Below are 19,343 nucleotides of genomic sequence, written 5' to 3'. Positions count from 1 at the left end.
TGGCGAGTACGTTGGTTTGCTCTGGTGTAAGGATTATCCTTGTTTAATCTGACATCATCTGACAATCTACATACTAAGTAAGTAACATATTCCTGTGATAATACAAATACAAATTCAAGTATAAAGTGTTGCTATTGCTGCCTCGGGCTTAGACCGTGTGTTCAGTTACAGCAGGTGACGGCGCTGCGTGAGATGAGAGCTGGCAGGAGGAGGTTTGATCCTCCTCAGATCTCCTGCAGCAGGTTGGCGGGGAAGAAGCCGAGCTTGCGTCCCGTACTGACCTTCAGGTAACCGTTGACCTCGTCGCCCTTCTTCACCACTATCTGTAGACACACACACACACACACACACACACACACACACACACGGCAAACGGTTTCTCAAAAGCTCTTTGCTGGTGATGCTGAAACGATTAGTCGCGTCTGTGATTCAAAAACACTGTGAAATGCAACATTCAGCGGCACAATAAATAGCACAATCTCAGTGGAATTATCTCCTGTACAAACACAGAGGCAGAACCAAATCCACCTGATGAGACAATACAAAGACGTATCATCCTTTACTCTCTAGATGACCTCACTGTATGTGTCATGTATTGTTTGAGAGCATTTTAAAGCGGAACTAGACCGGAAGTTCCTATTATCGCTGTTTTTTTTGGTGTGTATCTGCGTCATTACCTTGTTTATGAAGCCCTGACGGTTCGAAACAAACAGTTCAGCCACTGCTGAGAACGTTGAGTTTTATTGTAATCTCGGGGCTCAACGAGATCACTGAAAATCCCGTAATAGTTACGTAAGCAGCGGTTCTCCTGAACAACCGATCGTCCTGCTCCGGGCGGTAGTCCGGGCACATCCGGTTACGTACATTGAACCGCAGAAGAAGAATAACGTCCGTTGTGGAGGTGTTTCACGAGCAACAGTGTCTTCTGACTCTGGGTCTGACTCCGGTTTAAAGTCATCAAAGGGACTGCGGCGGGGAGTCGTGACGAAGCTATTTTTAAACACTGTTAAAACAATGTTTTGATAATGAGGAGCAGTGCATCCGCCGTTCCAGAGGGGGGCGATGCGCTTCTGAGAACGGATGTGCTGGATAGTACTGGCCAATCACAAGACTCTGTCTTCTGGGGGTGAAAGTTCACTCTGAAATCTCGCAGCAGAAAAACACTGTCAGAAAAGAGGATTTCTATCGGCTAGTTCACAGCAACTAGGAGGTTTTTGACCATAAAAACAAGTTAATATATGTAAGTAGACCTCCATAACTAACATATATGTGCAACAGGACCACTCTATGTGACCTTTAACCCTTTATCGCTGAGAAGTTGCACGTCAAAGGCAACATTATTACAGTAATTTCAGGAAGTGGGCGAATCAGTATCTTTTTGTCGCCAGAGAGGAGCGAGTGGGATGAACACCCGTACATAGTTTCCATTTTTTTTGGCCTGTTTTTGCACATTGAGCAACGACGACTCATATCTTAAATTTTAAATATGTTTCATACTGTTTCAATTTCAAAAAAGCAGTAGATGGTGGATGGATGGATTTTTTTTCAGCATTTTAACATTAGTAATTTCTAAATAACTTCCACGTATTGTAAGTTATTCTGTGAAAAAATGGACAAACAAACTTAGTTACAGGACAATCTGGTCCTTTCATGGTTAAATTAAGCAAACATAGTCGAACATTTTGTGGGTTAGGTGTTAAAGGTTTAAAGGTAGACCATGAAGAAAGATTTGACCCCAACAGATAGAAGTGAGTACATCAAGTTGAGATCATGGGTCGGTTTCATAGTCTCAAAAAAAACAACACTAAAACGACCAGAAAGTAGAGAAATACTATTTAACAATATGAGCAGACAACAGGATCTAACACCTTTAGGTCAGGGTTCAAACACGCTTGTTGAAGCCCGTGATGGTAGAATGGAACATTTCCAAACACAGTCACAGCTCCTGGACAGTTTCCACATCTTTTTTTTTTTACGAGAGGAATAAGAATTTAAAGTCGGAGTTCAGGCTAATTTGCTGCAGTTGGGGGGTTAAAGAGGAACAGGTGTGAAGGTTCAAATCAGGACTGGACACAATTCGCTGGAACGACAACATTTGTCTCGGCGCGTCAACGTGACGCATACTTGTGCGCGCGTGTGTCTCTATTTCTGTGTATGGCGTGTGTTTGTGTCTTAATATAGACGTGTCTATTTCAAGGCTTTTATAGTCTCGCCAGGACACATGAAGACTGTATTTAAATAAATAATTAACTGTGCCATATGGACTGCTACTTTTTTTTTTTAAATCACTGGTGTATTGAAGTCTTAAAACTTTATTTTTTCCATCAGAGAATATCAGATTATTAATCTCCAAGGGCAGATTATTGAAAATGGACACTAAATATATGCATTTGGGTGAAAATAAAGAGATATCTAATTGTGCCGTTGTGCTTAATATGTGCAGTGTCCACCCTATTTGTGCATTTTTATAGATTTATATCTTTCTTCATGAGTAAAGCATCCATCTGTTGTGACTGACAGCTGAGTTATGGATTATTGTATAGCGACTGTGTTAAAAAAAACAAAAAAAGGCGACCAACTTTTTCATGATTTTGGTCAGCACCATGTTGACATGCAGCAAAAGGATATTCATAGACGTGACCTGCAATCAGGCTCGTATTGGATGATACCAGCTGTCAATCACACCAGTCTTCACTCATGTGTCGAGCTGTATCTTCTATTTTCCTCTAACCAGGAACATAATTTAAAAAAACTGACATCACATGCTGAGAAAAAAAAACTGAAGACCATTAACTTCTCATGAAAATGTTAACTGGTGTTATAAATCGAGAGGAAAGTAGCCTCATTGTTGCCCCCCGGTGGCTATTCAATATAATATTACTTCCTAATTAGCTTCACACGTAGCAAATCAAAATACTACATCCATTTGTTTAATTATTGGTCTATGTCTTGAAATTGAACAAGCTCACTCTTAGGGCTCTGTAATGTACTGCATTCATAAATCTCAAGTAATTTATTTAGTAACTCCCCCCCCCCCCCCGATAAATCAAACACTGGTCCAGGTGCCAATCACTGCTCCAGAGCCCACAATAGGATACTTCCTGTGTGTGTGAGGTATTCAGTGTGTGTGTTAACCTGGTCTTTCTTCAGAGTGATTTGGCCCATCTCTCTGTTGCCCACAAAGGAGCGCGTCACCTTGTAGACTCTCTCTCCTGCTCGCACTCGGATGATGTAGTTGGCAGGTATGAATCCTGTTCTCTCGCCAATCTTCCCCTGGTGGAAGAAAAGCTTCAACTCTTAGAACTCAGAGCATTGTGGCTACTTGCTTTCGATTACTATGTTTAAACATACAGTATGTACAGAGGTCATAAGAATGTACAAAGTAGTGTCTAATATTTTGTTTTCAGCACTTCCTATAGGCAATCTGATGAAAAAAGCAACCTTTGACAGTGAGGTGACGTTATTAAAAAAAACTAAAAGTATCTCGGAATGACTTGAGATTATCCATCATAATAGTCGGCATCGCCCTGATCACGGATCTGTTGAAAATATTTGCAAACCTCTTAAGGAATAATTTTGATGAATTTTTGAAATTCAGGAAATGATCCATTTGCCCTGATGCACTTTGTCAGTGAGCTGACTTTCTTCAAAAAAATGAAAAGTATCTCGGAATGACTTGAAATTTACCATCATAATAGTCGGCATCGCCCTGAACAAGGATACGTTGAAAATATTTGCAAACCTCTTAAGGAATAATTTTAATGAATTTTTGAATTTCAGGAAATGATCCATTTGCCCTGATGCACTTTAACAGTGAGCTGACTTTCTTCTCAAAAACAAAAAGTATCTCGGAATGACTTGAAATTTACCATCATAATAGACGGCATCGCCCTGAACAAGGATACGTTGAAAATATTTGCAAACCTCTTAAGGAATAATTTTAATGAATTTTTGAAACTCAGGAAATGATGCATTTTCCCTGATACACTTTGACAGTGAGCTGACTTTCTTCTCAAAAACAAAAAGTATCTCTGAATGACTTGAAATTTACCATCATAATAGTCGGCATCGCCCTGAACAAGGATACGTTGAAAATATTAGCAAACCTCTTAAGGAATAATTTTAATGAATTTTTGAAATTCAGGAAATGATCCATTTGACAGTGCACAGTGTCAGTGAGCTGACTCTCTTCTCAAAAACAGAAAGTATCTCGGAATGACTTGAAATTACTGGTACTATATCGCTACTTAAAATGTGATATAAAATGAATCATAACTTTGACTTAACAGCCCATAAGACGATGAACAAAAATGCATTATTAAAGGCTGATATGTGACCTCTAAACAACATGGACATCCTTATATGGATGTCCAAGGAGCACAGATCCGTGCCTCGTGAGCACTAACTGTTGACGGCAAAGTGCTGCATCTATTATGTAGACGGCTTAATAATCAATTAGGTAACAACCAAAATTTAATTAACTGATCCTTTGAATGTACTAAAATATGGAAATAAGAACTCACCCTCCACCACTCCTCATTGGAGTCGTCTATCACTGTGATGCGGTCCCCGGCACTGAGGGATAAAAAAGGGATACGAGCTCTGAAATATTTAAATATGAAATAATGACACAGAGGGTTCGGTGGGTGCGAGAGACAGATCACATGTACTTACTGCACATCCAGGTCGTCCTTCTCGATGGCCTTAAAGCGATAGAGGGCCAGGTAGTAGAACGACTGACTGAAGACGCCGATCTTTCCCGGCTGAGGCTTTTTACTCTGGAAAATCATCAAAATGAGTGAGGTTCCTTCATCGTCATCTCATGTCTTTGTCATTATCATCTTAGCACAATTTTCATTGACTTATCACTAATTATTATACAACCCTGACCTTGTCATCAGCAGGGGCTTTGTCACCCTTTTTGTCTCCTTCTGTGTTTGCTGGTACAAAAACAACAGAGAAAACAATGGGGATTAAGCAATAAAAGGGCTGGATCTAAAGCCAGAAAAACAAAAAAACGATTTTTATTTTAAAGCATTATACACTTAAACAAAAATACTTATGGCTAGAATTGAGCATTCCCGTCAATAAACCCTCCCTAAATGTCGCACACTAGACCTTTAAAGAGAGACAGACGACACACGGGGAGACGCTAAGAAGAGAGCGAGGCACTAATAAGAAGCAGCAAAGGTCCCAGCGTAACTGCTCTCATTTGTCTTCTCCTTTTAGTGCTGACACTGTGTTCATCGTGCACTCACTTCCTTCACCTCCCTCGTCCTCCTGTTTGGGCTGTGACTCATCTTCCTCCATCATCATCATCATCTGGACAATGCAGAAAGATACAACATTTCGTACACTTGTTTAGCCTTCATGGTAAGAGTGTTCATTACTGAACTGTACAAGCACTGAATAAAAGGTCAGTATAAAAAAAATTGTCGTAATAATTGACTTTGCATTCACTTACATTCTTCTTGTCCTCGGAGCCTTTCTTGCGCTCCTTGTTGGCCATGATCACTCCGATCCTCAGCGTCTCAAACACTGGGTCAGTGCGGTTCGACTGTGCTGTCAATCAACACATCAGCAGTCAGTGAAGAGAGAACACACAGACGTGGATAAGAAGAATAAACTCTATGTATTAACGTCAAACATTTACTTTTTGTTATTGATATGCGTAATGGAATCCAACATTAAACATCTAAAGCTCCAAAGTCAAACATGAAATTACTATCACCGAGGCCCTCCAATTGATTTCACGCGGCCCGCCACTTAATATCAAGTTATTTCTGTATGTGTTTTTTTCCATATTAAGATTACTTTTCCGTCATAAATACATTTTTATTCTAAACTCTACATCAGGGGTCACCAACGTGGTGCCCGCGGGCACCTGGTAGCCCTCAGGCAGCCAATACGGTGCCCGCGGGCTCACTTCACTTCACCTCACTTGCATGTATCCGTAAGATCGCTCAGTAAAATATCTTTGATATTGTTTATAAAAACTGGTAATCGTTAGGAGTAAGCACTAGAATGAATGTGTATGCAGTTGAATGCATAATATTAATCATTTAAATGGTAAACAAAAAAAATAAAATGTTAATGTGGTAGCCCTCCATATTATTCGTTACCCTTCAGGTAGCTCTCATCTCAAAAAGGTTGGTGACCCCTGCTCTACATGGTTCCAGATCAACAAAAATGCTTTTATTTTGAAATTCTGTGAAATATCATCAGAAAAAGGGCATGGTGGAAAAGGCATGATATAATTTTAAGCTCACACATATACTGAAAAGTTGCTTTTTCCACAAAAAGTTAGATTTCTATTCTTTTATTTAACGTTGTTTTTTAAAAAAAATATTTTTATTTAAATTTAAATGACCCTGCCCCTGACTGTCCAGCCTAGATGGCCCCCCAGGTCATTTGAGTTTGAGACCCCATAGATCTCAAACTCACGGCCCGCAGGCAAAATGTAGCCCCCAAATCGATTGAATTCGGCCAGCCACTAAATATAAAGTTATTTCTGCAGGTTTTTGTACAATTTATTTTGTGAACTATTCATGGTTCCATATCAAAACGAAGACTTTTATTGTGAAATGATGTGAAATATCTTCATCAGTATTATTATTTCAATGTATTTTTCTCAAAAATTGGATTTTTCTTTTTAACTTGACGAGTGGCCCCTGGGTCATTTGAGTTGGAGACCCCTGCTTTAGGGTAATAGTGGTGATGGTGATTGACACAGTTGACTCACAAAAAGGCAGCAGCTGTGAGACGGTGGCGTTCTGCTGACTGCTGTACAGAGGAGAACTGTACGCTCTTCTGAAGCCTGGAGGCTGAAATGAGAAAACAGAGACATATCACACAAAATATAACGTATAAATAAATAAATATGATCAACAGCTTGATTTTTTAACTCCTGTGCAACACTGTGCAATCTCACAATTTTGCCAAAACACCTCTGGAACTCCACATAGGACTGGCACTGATGGTGGATGCTGGTTTTGCAGTTTTTACACCGCAATGCAAACTTGTTGTTTACTAAAAAAAAAACAAAAAAAACAAAGCAGAGTCAAGTATCTTTTCATAAAAGACGAGCGAACTCGCTGAGGAGGATTAAAGAGGAGCTTACGAACGATCATGCGAGCGCAGACGTCACAGAATTTGGGTTTCTTGCAGTAGTGATCTTTGAACTTGTGAGGTCTGTCATTGACGGGTTTCACTGGCTCCGAGGAAGGAGGCTCCTCCTTATCCTCCTCCTCTACCTCCTCGTCGTAGATGTAATAGACCTGGAGAAAAAAAACAACAACAACAACACATTGTGGTGACTAACACTGTGGCGTCTGCCAGTGTGTTTTTAAATGAAGCGACACGTGCACGTGTGAGGGCCTGGCGTTTCCACTGCATCGTTTCCTGCTCGTTTCTTTAATACTGTGCGACGCCCACTGTCTTGTATATATATATATATATATATATATATATAAAAAACAAAACAGTTCTATTTATACTGAGCCCACCATGAGAGTCTGAGTCACATGGAGTCTGTCTGGTCTTCACACTAACTGTATCATATCAGCCAGAACCATGAATAACGGCTTCACAACTGTCAACACAACTGCGTCGTCTTTTTTTATTTTTTATTTTTATTGTTGACATTCTGCAACAACACAGACTTTTATGGTCTCCCTCTCTCGCTGTGTGTGTGTGTTCTTGTACTTGTGGCATACTGAGGACCGGTGAGGGTTTTTAACCAACAAAGTGAGGTCATTTTTACAAAAGTGAGGACATTTTGGCCTAGTCCTCACTTTGTTTTCATTGAAATCACTTCCTTATGTTGTAAACATAGCTATACTCTGTTTTTTTAACAGAGGTCCTCAATTTGGTGCAAAAACCCATTTTCCAGCCCTGGTGTTATAAACACAGTTTTTGCTCTGGGGCTCCACCTGCAGACATTTTATGGTACTGCACCCACTAGTTCTTTATAGATGTCATTCAAAAGGTAGATATTTGTAATTTTGTTGATCTATAAAGTGGAAATGCTGGTCCTCACTTTGCCAGCACTTCTACCCGGTCCTCAGTATGCAGCAAGTACAAGAATGTGTGTGTGAGAGAGGCAGAGAGCGAAACCACAGGTGGAACAGGTTTAAAGGGCTCAGCTCTGAAAATAGCCTTTAACACAGAACAACAGAATTCCCAACTGGATGTAACAAAGCTGGACATTGTGACAGTCCAGTCAAACACACACACACATAGTTAACGTCTAACCCTAACCAAACGTCTTAGCCCTAAACTCAACAATTTCCTCAGAAATTATGTTTAGCCCTATTAGGGCCAGGGTTTTGGTCTCAGTGAGGACTTGTGGTCCCGACAGGGTCAGCAGAAAAGGTTCCTAAATAGGCAACAAAAACAACTGGCTCTGCAGCACGTACAGTACAGTACGTCTCGATCATTCTCAGGATTAGAGAGCCTCCTGTGGCCGTCAGGCCCGCGGAATTACGCTACAATAACTGATAATACCGGCGACGGTTCACACATTACAGCGCGGTTACTGCGCAACTCTATTTAGCTGTCAAGATTCCTAAGTAAGCTTTAGCCCCCCCTCCTCCCCCGAACACCTGACTGCAGGCATCAACTCGTACCTGATATAAACAAAAACTATGTGTTAAACTGTGAGTCAGTAAAATAGACTTAAATGTGTGCAAAATGGGTTAAGATAGAGCATTTATATTCATTTAATCTGATAAAAAAATGTAATCTGATTATACAGAATACATCTGACGTGTGTCACACGATGGACGTTCAGTGACGACTCACCGTGTTGTCCTCCTCTTTCACCACATTATCAGGGAGGGGGGGGTTGTCATGAAAATCCAGGGAGTCCTTGTCGTCCAACCTGTCAAAAAAAAAAATGTTTGAAAGCAAAAGAAAAGAAAAGAAAAACCCATTAATCCCACTCGTCTCCTACCACTTTATCCACCACATGACATAAGGTGAAAGGGTGGAGTGGGGTCACATTCTGGACAGGTCACCAGGACATAATAGAGACGATGGACCGTTCTCTCTCACGTTCACACCTACTGTCGGTTCAGAGCGTTCAATTAACCTCTGCATGTTTTGAAACTTCAAAACATTCAGAGATTCAAACTGGCAACCTTCCTGCTGTGAGGCAACAGTGCGAGCCACTACACCACTGTGTGACCCGTGGAAAAAACATTTTCTACATTGTACATATACATACATATATACATATATATATATACACATATATATATACACACACATATATATATACATATATATACATATATATACATATATATATATATACATATACATACATATATATACATATATATATACATACATATATACATACATACATACATATATATATATATATACATATACATACATATACATATATATACATACATACATATACATATATATACATACATACATATACATACATACATACATATACATACATACATATACATACATACATATATACATACATATACATATATGTATATATTTATACATATATGTGTATATGTGTATATACATATACATACTGTACATATGCATACATATACACATATATGTATATATATATATACATATATGTGTATATACACATATATATATATACATATATATATACATACATATATACATATATATACACATACATATATACATATATATACACATACATATATACATATATATACACATATGTATATATATATATACACTATTTAAATCAGCTTTATATTGTAAGGTCTTCCATATTATTTCTTGCTTCTCTCAAATTATTTCAACACACGTTTCATACAAAAAAAAGAGAATATAAAATTTAAATTGATCCGACTATAATTTCAAACACATTCTGAGTGTTAAGCCAAATGAGAATGAGTGAACTCACGAATCATAATGAGCCATGCCGCTTGGTTCAGTCCAAGTCTTTGTTCCTCCAGATATGGAGATTCCACCAGCAGAGGTCACTGTAGACAGAAAAACAAACATCAGCATCATTATTTTGATGTGGCTGAACAGATGATCAAACATCCCTGTCATTTAGTAGTTGATAATGAACAACAGTTTTGTCGGCGCTGTCGGCACTTGACCTCAAACATGCGACTTTACCTTTTGTTTTTACTCAATTATATGTTATTTCAGACACTGATTTTATTTATTTGGACTCAACTTCAACTTGAAAGTTTTAACACAAGTTCCGTTCGTCCACTGTAGAGAGTATTTAAAGCATTTCCGCTTACTCAGATTGCTCTATTTGATAAAACCTCATCAATGGCATGAATAGGAAAAGTGAATTTAACACTCGGCATCAAGGACTTAAAGCGACTAAAGAAGGGGACATCATTATTCTGGATGCATGCACATGCATAAACACAAACAACTGACCGTGAATCTCGAGTCCACTTCTTATCAAAAATTACACGGATCTTATAAATCTACGAGTCTTCAGCTTCTGGGGGTTTTCGGTTCAGCTTATTCTAGCAGCCCGGTTGTTCCTTTACAACTTTCCAAATGAGGCTCCAACAGGTGGGAGATTTGGATGAGTAATGGTCAACCCCAGCCCGGCCCAGCCCATGTATGTATGCATGCATGTGTGTGAGCGCACACATGTGACTGACTGTTTGGGACAGCTGAGCACTTCAAAAAGATGCGAAGATGAGAAGCTCTCCCAGCTGAGAGGTTAACCCCCCCCCCCCCCTCACTCAGTTAAGAGCTATGTTAGCATGTTTTACCATGTACAGTCCATCCATCCATCCATTGAGGTGGAGTCAAACAAAACCACGTGACACCAAAGATGTTTTTGATAGATTTTTTTTTCTCCACTTTTATATTTTTAAAAACAAACAAAAAATAACAGATTAAATAAAATTTACAGTAGACATATGCAATCATTGTGCACTTTAACTACTTCTTCTGATACGTTCTGCACAGCTGTCAACGGAAAAAAAAAACGCAAACACAGTTGGGGGGGGGGGTGGGGGGGACGGGGAGCGTCGGGGTGGAGCGAAGGGGGGTGGGGTCAGGAAGTGAGGTAGAGGGTAGAAGAAGAAGAAGAAGAGGAGTAGGAGATGAAGAGGGGGAGGAGTAAAGGATAAAGGAAGGCCTAAACTTTGCCACTCAGGGTAAGAAAAGAAAAAAAAAATCACTGAATATATAGATTTATTTTTGTTCCTTACATCACTTATATAAATATATTGAACCCCAAAAAACAAACGAAAAAAAAAAAATTCTCAGGAAAAAAAAAAACAGCGCAATACAGAAACCCACAACAGCAGTAAGGCAAACAGAAAGCGAGAGAGGAGAGAGCACAGGAGAGGGATAGAGGAGGAGAAAAGGCAGGAGGCGGTATGAGACATGACAAGAGGAGAGGAGAGGGAAGAGGAGGAGCAGCAGCAGCATGGGGGAAAAGAGCGGGAGCAGAGAGAGTGTGTGTGCAACTGTGCGTATGAAAATGTATAAATATGCGAGTTCAGGAGACGACTGGGTGACGGAGATCTGAGGAGGAGAGGAAGAGGAAGAAGGGTCGGAGAGGAGGGGGGAGGAGGAGGAGGAAGAAGAGGAGGAAAAGTTTTAACTGAGGTCGACTGTCCAGTGTGTTTTTGTTATGTGCTACGTGACCCTGTTGCCTGTGTTTGAGTGTCTGTGTCTCCTGGTAAGTGTGTGTGTGTGTGTGTGTGTGTTTGCGTGGCGTTGCATGGTTTCGTACGATGGCAGCACACATTCCACGGCAACAGTGAAACACATGCTCGCGTGTCTTGTGTGCTCTTCCGCTATATAAATACAAAACAAAAACCGATGAGTAAAAACAAAACGACAAAATCATATTTTGCAACCAATCACCAGCCACCTCATTATTCACACCTTCTTCCCTTTTATACATTTAACAACTCAAGTTTTTTTTGTTTGTTTTTAAATTGTACATGAAGAGTAAAGTCCCCCCGCACTTCCTTCCTCTTCCACCAATCCACCAAGAGTCTCTCTTCCTGTCTGTCTCCATCGTTTTCCATCTCCCCCGCCCCCCCCCCACCCTGCCCCGCCCACTTGTTTCCTTTCACTGAGAGCTGGCTCTCTCAAGCACACGCAGGTCATAGTTCTTTTTGGCGGCCCTCAGTTTGAAGAGGCTAGCCCCACTGTTGTTGAGTTTGAAGGAAGCACTCTGCGCAGCCATGGTGCTGGGGAACACCGCCACTACCGTGTAGAGGTGAGCTGGGTCGTGGCCGTCCATCCTCACTCCCCCAGCTCCCACACCGGCCCCGGGCCCAGGAGGACCCGCACCGGGACAGGGGCCGCATCCTCCTCGGCCTCCCTGCGGCTCCTTCAGCCACTGGATCTTGGCACCACACATGGACAGCTGGTTGAAGAGCTTTTCGGCCTCTGGACGTGAAATCCCCTCTGGCAGGTCCGTTACCTCGAGTACTCGACTCAACACTAGAATAAGGAGAAGGAGAGAGGGTCAGCGAGAGACAGAGGACGTTGGCATGATTGACAGAGCTTATCTGTTTTGGCGAGATGTTTCCGTTTTTATGGAGGAATTACAGTGTGACAAGAAAGATTTTTAGGGGTTATTTCACCTTCCTCTCTAGGGGGCGCCACAGCAGATGATCCACATATTTGTGGAAGATGAACTTCCCGATACAACCTGCCGATTTACACTACTGTTCAAAAGTTTGGGGTCACTTAGAAATGTCCTTATTTTTGAAGGAAAAGCACTTTTTTACTCAATGAATATAACATTAAATGAATCGGAAATACGCTCTATACATTGTTAATTTGACTATTCTAGCTGCAAACGTCTGGTTTTTAATGGAATATGTACATAGGTGTATAGAGGCCCATTTCCAGTGTTCGAATGGTACATTGTGTTTGCTAATCACGTTAGAAGACTATTGGATGATTAGAAAACCCTTGTGCAATGATGTTAGCACAGCTGAAAACAGTTTTGCTGGTTCTTTGACAAAAGGGCAAAATGATTATTTTGAATATAAATCATTATTTCTAATCTTGTCAATGTCTTGACTATGTTTTCTATTAATTTTGCAACTCTTTTGATGAATAAAAGTGTGACTTTTAATGGAAAACACCAAAAAATTGTATAGGTGACCCCAAACTTTTGTATAGTAGTGTATGCGTGCTCGGGACCAACATTAGTAGTGTTCTGGATGTGACCACCATGTGGCTGGGGTGAATATAGAGTGCCCAATTAACAACAGCAATAGGGATTGTGTACCCTGCTCCGGGTAACTGAACTAGAAACCCTCCAGTTAGTACATACCCCCAGGAAAAATACTTAAAGGAAATCGAACGGCTGCTACACAACACTTAACTGCAGCGCTACAAGCGAATCCCTGTATGCTCACAACTCAGTGTTTATTTAACGGTCTCCACACCAGATGGAGGCGTTTGTGAGGGAAAACAGCACAGACATTAAAACACGAAGGCCGACTCGTGCTACAGCTCATGCTGTGTCCTCTTTACACATAATACCTGAACAACACTGTGTGACAGATTGTAAAAAACACCTGCAGAGACACGTAACGGCACTCGTAGAAGGCGTCTCAAACCTACCGACATCAGTGGTGCCGAGATCTGTCGATGCAGATTTGAGTGTTTGTTTCTTTCCTCGAGCGCCGTGTTTCATTACAGCTTGGCTCTAAAACACAGCAACAGTTATTATGAGAGTGTGTAACAAAGAGTATGCAGTAACATGTCCAGACACTAGGTGGGGGTACAAGCAACAGGAGGAAACCTACAGTAACTGGAGGCACCAAGTACAACAGAAAGAATACTGCACACTAGGGGGTATAAGGAGAGGTGATGACAGGGAACAATGAATTATGGCTTCATTTTAAAAGGCTACAACATCATTATCTCTTCCTTTCAGAGAGGAAAAATTCCCACAAAACACACATTTTATGACTGATCTTTGTACAGAAATAAGGCTTTCTTTGTATTGTACGTAATTACAAACAAGTTAAATCAATGCCACTGCCAATTGAAACACGATCAATATTTGCATGCATGCTGACTGGAAAGTCAATTTTTTTTAAAATATATCCCAAACCATCACAACTTCTCCGTTTGGACTTCTCAGGACAAAGGCCTGGGCAGCACTAACCTGATGTGAGCTGTAAGAGGACTGGCCATGTATGAGGGGAGGCGGACAAAGGCTGTACTGGAGAGGCTGCCCCAACAGAGAGTAGCGGCCGTCACCTAAAACAATTTAAATTGCAAGTTAAAAAAAACAAACAAAATGAATCCTTTTACAACTATGAAACAAAGGAGACGAGTGGCAGATGATTTCGTTATCAGATATTTTTTTTACAAGTGCATTTATTCCCGAAACAGCTGCAAAAAACAGTGTGCATAGTGAGGATATGTCAGGATTCACTGCCTGATGCAAGACCATATCTTCACGATTACTCATTCTTTCCAAATAGTGGGTCGAATATTCAAAGTATTGTGGCTCTGAGTGTAAATAAAGATCAGGTCAAGACTGGATTGCATGCTGAGAGTCATGTCCACCACTTCTGGTAAGGTGATACGATGATGTGCTGGCTTTGAGCCCAAAGCCACCTGGACAAGGTTTAAAGGGTTGCCGAGTCAAGTCTGACGTGGAGTTCAAAAAGAAAACTGCACAGTGTTTGTATAACTGAATTTAAATACCCAAAGAAACATGTTTTGTCACTTTTATAGCAACCATATTTTATTGCTAAGATTATACAAGAACTGTGTCCTAAAAAAGGGTAACAGCTTAAGTCCTATCTTTTTCATCATTTACATACATTTTCCTCACACTTCTCTGTCAAGTATCTCAGTATCTTTACCGTCTCTGTGTGTTTGGTTTTACATTTTTGACTTTTCTCGCTGAACCTTACCTTGGGCTGGTCCTCCTGGCCGGGAAAACTGGGAAATGAGGGGTAATGGTCCAAGGCCTGGACAGACACTGCTGACGTTGCCAGAGGGAGATGGAGTGGGAGACTGAGTGGGGGAGGCCAGGGGACTCGTCAGCTGCGTACTGGCCTGGACACACACACACACACAACACACAAATAAAAAACAACATATTCTTACAACATATTCAACTTTGGACATTTTTCAATGTTTCGGTATGAGCGTATACCTGTGGAGTGTTGTCAGGTTTGTAGAGCTCTCCTGGTTTGCTGGGTCTCTGCTCTAAGCTGTAGTACTTGCATGGGTTCCACTGGACCAGAGGAGGATTCTGGGTGGGCTGTGGTCCATTGGGGACGCTGAGCTGCATTACCATCACCCCAGGTCCTGGAGGCGGAACCCCTGAACAGAGAGACAGGCTCACGTGTAATTAAAAAGGGGATTTGTGCTGTTTTTAGTGCATATGTGAAAGCTCCTGTTTAACGGAGCCCTTTAAATTTTTTCCCTTTGGGTTCGAGAGACCAAATGTGTATCTTTACATAACTGGCAAGTATCAACACCAAAATATATAAAAATAATGATGTACAGACGACGTTGTAACATACATTAATCTAAATATAACAACATCACATACAACACAGGACTTGGAAGTGTCACAGCTTCAAAGTTTGAATAAAACGTTTGAAAACATTGAAAAATTAATTTAAGAATACATGACTGAACATGGGTCTCCTTTATTTATATTAAATAACTTTTTTACAAATACCCATACACGTGAATAAATGTCACAGCAGAGGTCATAAAAGATAACAGGACCATCAATTCGGTCAACATTTACTTAAGGCCAAATGAGAGCGCATGGTCTTTTCATGATTTCTTTAAACATGACCTTTATAAGTGCTTTGATCGACGTGTTCAACGTGTGAACCCTATGCCTCAGTCTGAACTATCGCCTCAATACCTTTCACCTGATTTTATAAAGAACAGTCGCATCTGTACGACTGGTCAACGCAGAATAACAAAGTACACTGTGACTTTACAACAGACCGTCAATCTGACCAGTCCGATCACGGTGTTCAGCAGAAGTTCTTAAGCAAAGCTTGTGTTGTCAGTTGCAGAACAACTACAATACTGTTCAAAAGTTTGGGGTCACCTATACAAGTTTTTTGTGTTTTCCCTTAAAAGTCACACTTTTATTCATCAAAAGAGTTGCAAAATGAATAGAAAATATAGTCAAGACATTGACAAGATTAGAAATAATGATTTTTATTCAAATTTATTTTGCCCTTTCGTCAAAGAACCAGCAAAACTGTTTTCAGCTGTGCTAACATCATTGCACAAGGGTTTTCTAATCATCCAATAGCCTTCTAACGCGATTAGCAAACACAATGTACCATTAGAACACTGGAAATGGGCCTCTATACACCTATGTACATATTCCATTAAAAACCAGACGTTTGCAGCTAGAATAGTCGTTTACCACATTAACAATGTATAGAGTGTATTTCTGATTAATTTAATGTTGTATTCATTGAAAAAAGTGCCTTTCCTTCAAAAATAAGAACATTTCTAAGTGACCCCAAACTTTTGAATGGTAGTAGTTAAAGAGAATCTGAAGAAACGTATTATGGGGGTCAGTCAAATTATAAATATTATAGAGATTCCCAAGAAATCTTTCCCAAAAATAATAAAAAAAGAAAGATTTCACTCACAACCTTGTGTGATTATTGTAGGCCTCACCTGAATATTGCTGCTGCAACTGCTGAGGGTTGCAGGGGGATGGTGACTGTGTGATTTGATACTGCTCATTGCTGGGGGGCTGTAGATAACCTACTGATGGGCTGCAACACACACACAAAAGGAGGAGAAAACAATTACATCCATTCAACAGGGTGTATGGAGTACGCTTCAATGTTTAGTAGTTGCAATTATATAATAGGATACATTCATATATATATCTACCTTGTGCTATTCTGCTGTGTGGGGGTGATAACACTGTAGTAGACAGGCATGGGTCCCTGAACAGACTGGCTGACCGGTACCATCACCTGCTGCTGGTACTGCTGCTGCACCACCTGCTGATTTTCATTTCCCACAGGCACCTGGATACAATCAAGGGGTCAAAAGAGAAGAAAATTAAGAGTTATTGGGAAACGCCTCACATTTTGTTTCATCTTATCACTTGTAGCTTGGTTTAAAAAAAAACAAACAAACAAAAAAAAAACATGAATCCATTTTTATTTGTTAAGTTCACAAACGTTTAGAAGTATGTGTAAAAGTTTTACAACTCCAGACACTCATGCAACTCAAACAACTTAAATTCTCTTTCTTAGCATTCATTTCAATGTCTCGCTATGGGACAGGAAGACTCCCATAATATCTGACAAGCTTATATTGATGATTGACTGTCACTTCAACAAGAAGAGTGTGGATGAGGCAGCTACTCAGAGGAGCACACGCTCAAGACAGCATGAGCCAGGCTTGGGAACATGACATCCAACCTGTAAAACTTGTCCATTTAGCTGTAGAGCTAAAGCAGGAATAATTATCTGGAATGATAATCTAGTTTGCTAGCTTGTGTAGTAGCAAAAAGTTGCGCAGAATATTGCTGCCTATAGAGAGAAGGCAGTATAACCACAGTGTTTCACAACCAGCGTCTGGCAACGGGTAGCAGTAAGCTAGTTGGCTAGGCACTGCTAAGGTGGTGTTTGAATGACAAGTGGTGCTGCATCAGTAACGGATTCACATTCTTACTGATAATGAAGTTTAATGACCACACGTTTTTGGGGTCACATTATTTGACTATTCAATATAAAATCATGCAAGTGTGCACCAGGTGGAGCTGTTGAACCTGGTCTGATCAGACCACCATGTGTGTACAAATTTATAACATACAGGTGACTGACTTCGAACTGTCCGTACCTGATACGATGGCATCTGTGGGTACTGGACCATTATGCTTTGCATTTGTCCTCCCATGCCTGCTCTCTGGGAATTGAGCAGACCAGTGTTTTGGGGCTGCTGCACACTCATCATGCTCTGGTAGCTTGACTGCTGGCTGGGCATCATTGTCTGGAGACCTGATGACAATAGACAGCAGTTGGTGAGGACGAATGGTGGTATAAAACAATGACTGAGGAACTGATTTTGAGAAAAATTCAATGTGTACGGAAGGACACAAGACAACACAGCGTGTACTGGTTTATTCAGGCTAACTGTAAGAAAAAGAAAAATGTATATATATATACAGTACAGTACACACAAATGGATTTTAATATCACTTAAAGTGCAAAAACACTTACTATGATACAATACAGAAATATTTGTAGAAATAAACAGAGTCCAACAAGGTACTCGTCAATTCCATTTTAGCCATTACATCTTAAACAAATGGAGTGGAAGATAGTGAAATGGTGCTTATTTGACATCCTTTTTTTTTAAAGGATAAATCTTCTCCACGACCATAATATGTTTTCCAAACCAATGGATATTCAACTGATACAAGGTCACAATGACCCGAAATGCTCATGATCCATGCGGTTTTTGGCAACACTCCGCTAAAGATCCAGAGTCCATTTATACTGCCAACAATGCCTACGTCTGTCACGTACTGAATAAACAAGACAGTGAACCTTCACGGACCCTGAATTAAAGAGATCGATGGAGAAATATCTCAAGGTTTTTCCATGAAAAGTGGCGAGATCTATTTTGGGCAGAACATATTTGACTTGGCAGAATCAATGTAGGACCATGGTTGTATAAGATTAAACCTTTACCTGGTTGACTTGGACCATAATTGTTTTGTTCTATTTACAGTTTCAATTTATAGTGATAACAACACTGTACGTCAAATAGACTGGGTTTGCGTTAAAAACAACAATTTGTCATTTTATTTATGAAAGAATGCACAGTAAACAGTTATACTAGTAGTGGCAAATACTACTTTACATATGTAGAAATAAATTAATAACGCTACAGAATTGCACACATGTAGATCACAGTAAAATACTGTACTGTACTGACCTGACTGTTGTGTGGGCTGAGGCATAGGTTGAGTGCGCTGGGTAGGATAAGACACCTGGTGAGATATGGGTTGGGACACACGGTACTGCTGGCCCGAGCTGGGATACTGACCAGGAGAGTAGTACGACACCTGTATCTGAAGAACAACACCACAATATATGTTTTCTTTTTTAAAAAGAAGGAATACACAGTAGTGGGGACCACTTTTCCCATGCATGACAACATTTAGCCAATCTGGGCTACTGTAGCAGTGCCAATGTTTACACTCCTTTAGACTCTGCAAATTGTAAAAGGGCATCTTTTGAATCTTAACTGTTAACTCTTTGTCTAACCTATCTGTCTCTTTCTTCTTCACCTCTCCAGGAGCTCTTTTGGTGAATCATCTGTCACATTCCTCATCT

General features: G+C 40.3%; 2 protein-coding genes across 2 annotated transcripts in view; both read right to left on the bottom strand.

Annotated features, from left to right (window-relative positions):
* Window positions 1–224: 224 nt before the first annotated feature.
* LOC310930150 (SH3 and cysteine-rich domain-containing protein 3-like) lies at window positions 225–10,530 on the bottom strand (the record flags this gene model as incomplete). The annotated part of the gene is made up of 13 exons (XM_083893078.1): window positions 10,417–10,530; window positions 9,920–9,998; window positions 8,803–8,881; window positions 7,121–7,277; window positions 6,932–7,029; window positions 6,743–6,824; window positions 5,465–5,562; window positions 5,259–5,322; window positions 4,891–4,940; window positions 4,675–4,778; window positions 4,524–4,575; window positions 3,136–3,273; window positions 225–323 (listed from the first exon to the last, which is right to left on the bottom strand). The coding sequence occupies exons 2-13, from the start codon at window positions 9,934–9,936 to the stop codon at window positions 225–227; spliced, it is 1,038 nt and encodes a 345-aa protein (XP_083749204.1). The 5' UTR covers window positions 9,937–9,998; window positions 10,417–10,530.
* A 1,550-nt stretch (window positions 10,531–12,080) lies between these two features.
* The window catches only part of r3hdm2 (R3H domain containing 2), a 39,858-nt gene continuing 32,595 nt past the window's right edge, over window positions 12,081–19,343 (bottom strand). The window contains exons 20-28 of the mRNA XM_083892339.1: window positions 18,943–19,078; window positions 17,842–17,999; window positions 16,882–17,021; window positions 16,660–16,760; window positions 15,152–15,321; window positions 14,907–15,051; window positions 14,147–14,241; window positions 13,597–13,681; window positions 12,081–12,459 (exon numbers count right to left, since the gene is read on the bottom strand). Coding sequence (XP_083748465.1) covers window positions 12,083–12,459; window positions 13,597–13,681; window positions 14,147–14,241; window positions 14,907–15,051; window positions 15,152–15,321; window positions 16,660–16,760; window positions 16,882–17,021; window positions 17,842–17,999; window positions 18,943–19,078 — 1,407 coding nt within the window. The 3' untranslated portion in view covers window positions 12,081–12,082. The remainder of the gene's footprint in view (window positions 12,460–13,596; window positions 13,682–14,146; window positions 14,242–14,906; window positions 15,052–15,151; window positions 15,322–16,659; window positions 16,761–16,881; window positions 17,022–17,841; window positions 18,000–18,942; window positions 19,079–19,343) is intronic.

Source organism: Microchirus variegatus (assembly GCF_963457635.1).
Source record: "Microchirus variegatus genome assembly, chromosome: 7".
Taxonomy (NCBI): Eukaryota; Metazoa; Chordata; class Actinopteri; order Pleuronectiformes; family Soleidae; genus Microchirus; species Microchirus variegatus.
This window is presented reverse-complemented; position numbering and strand designations above follow the sequence as displayed.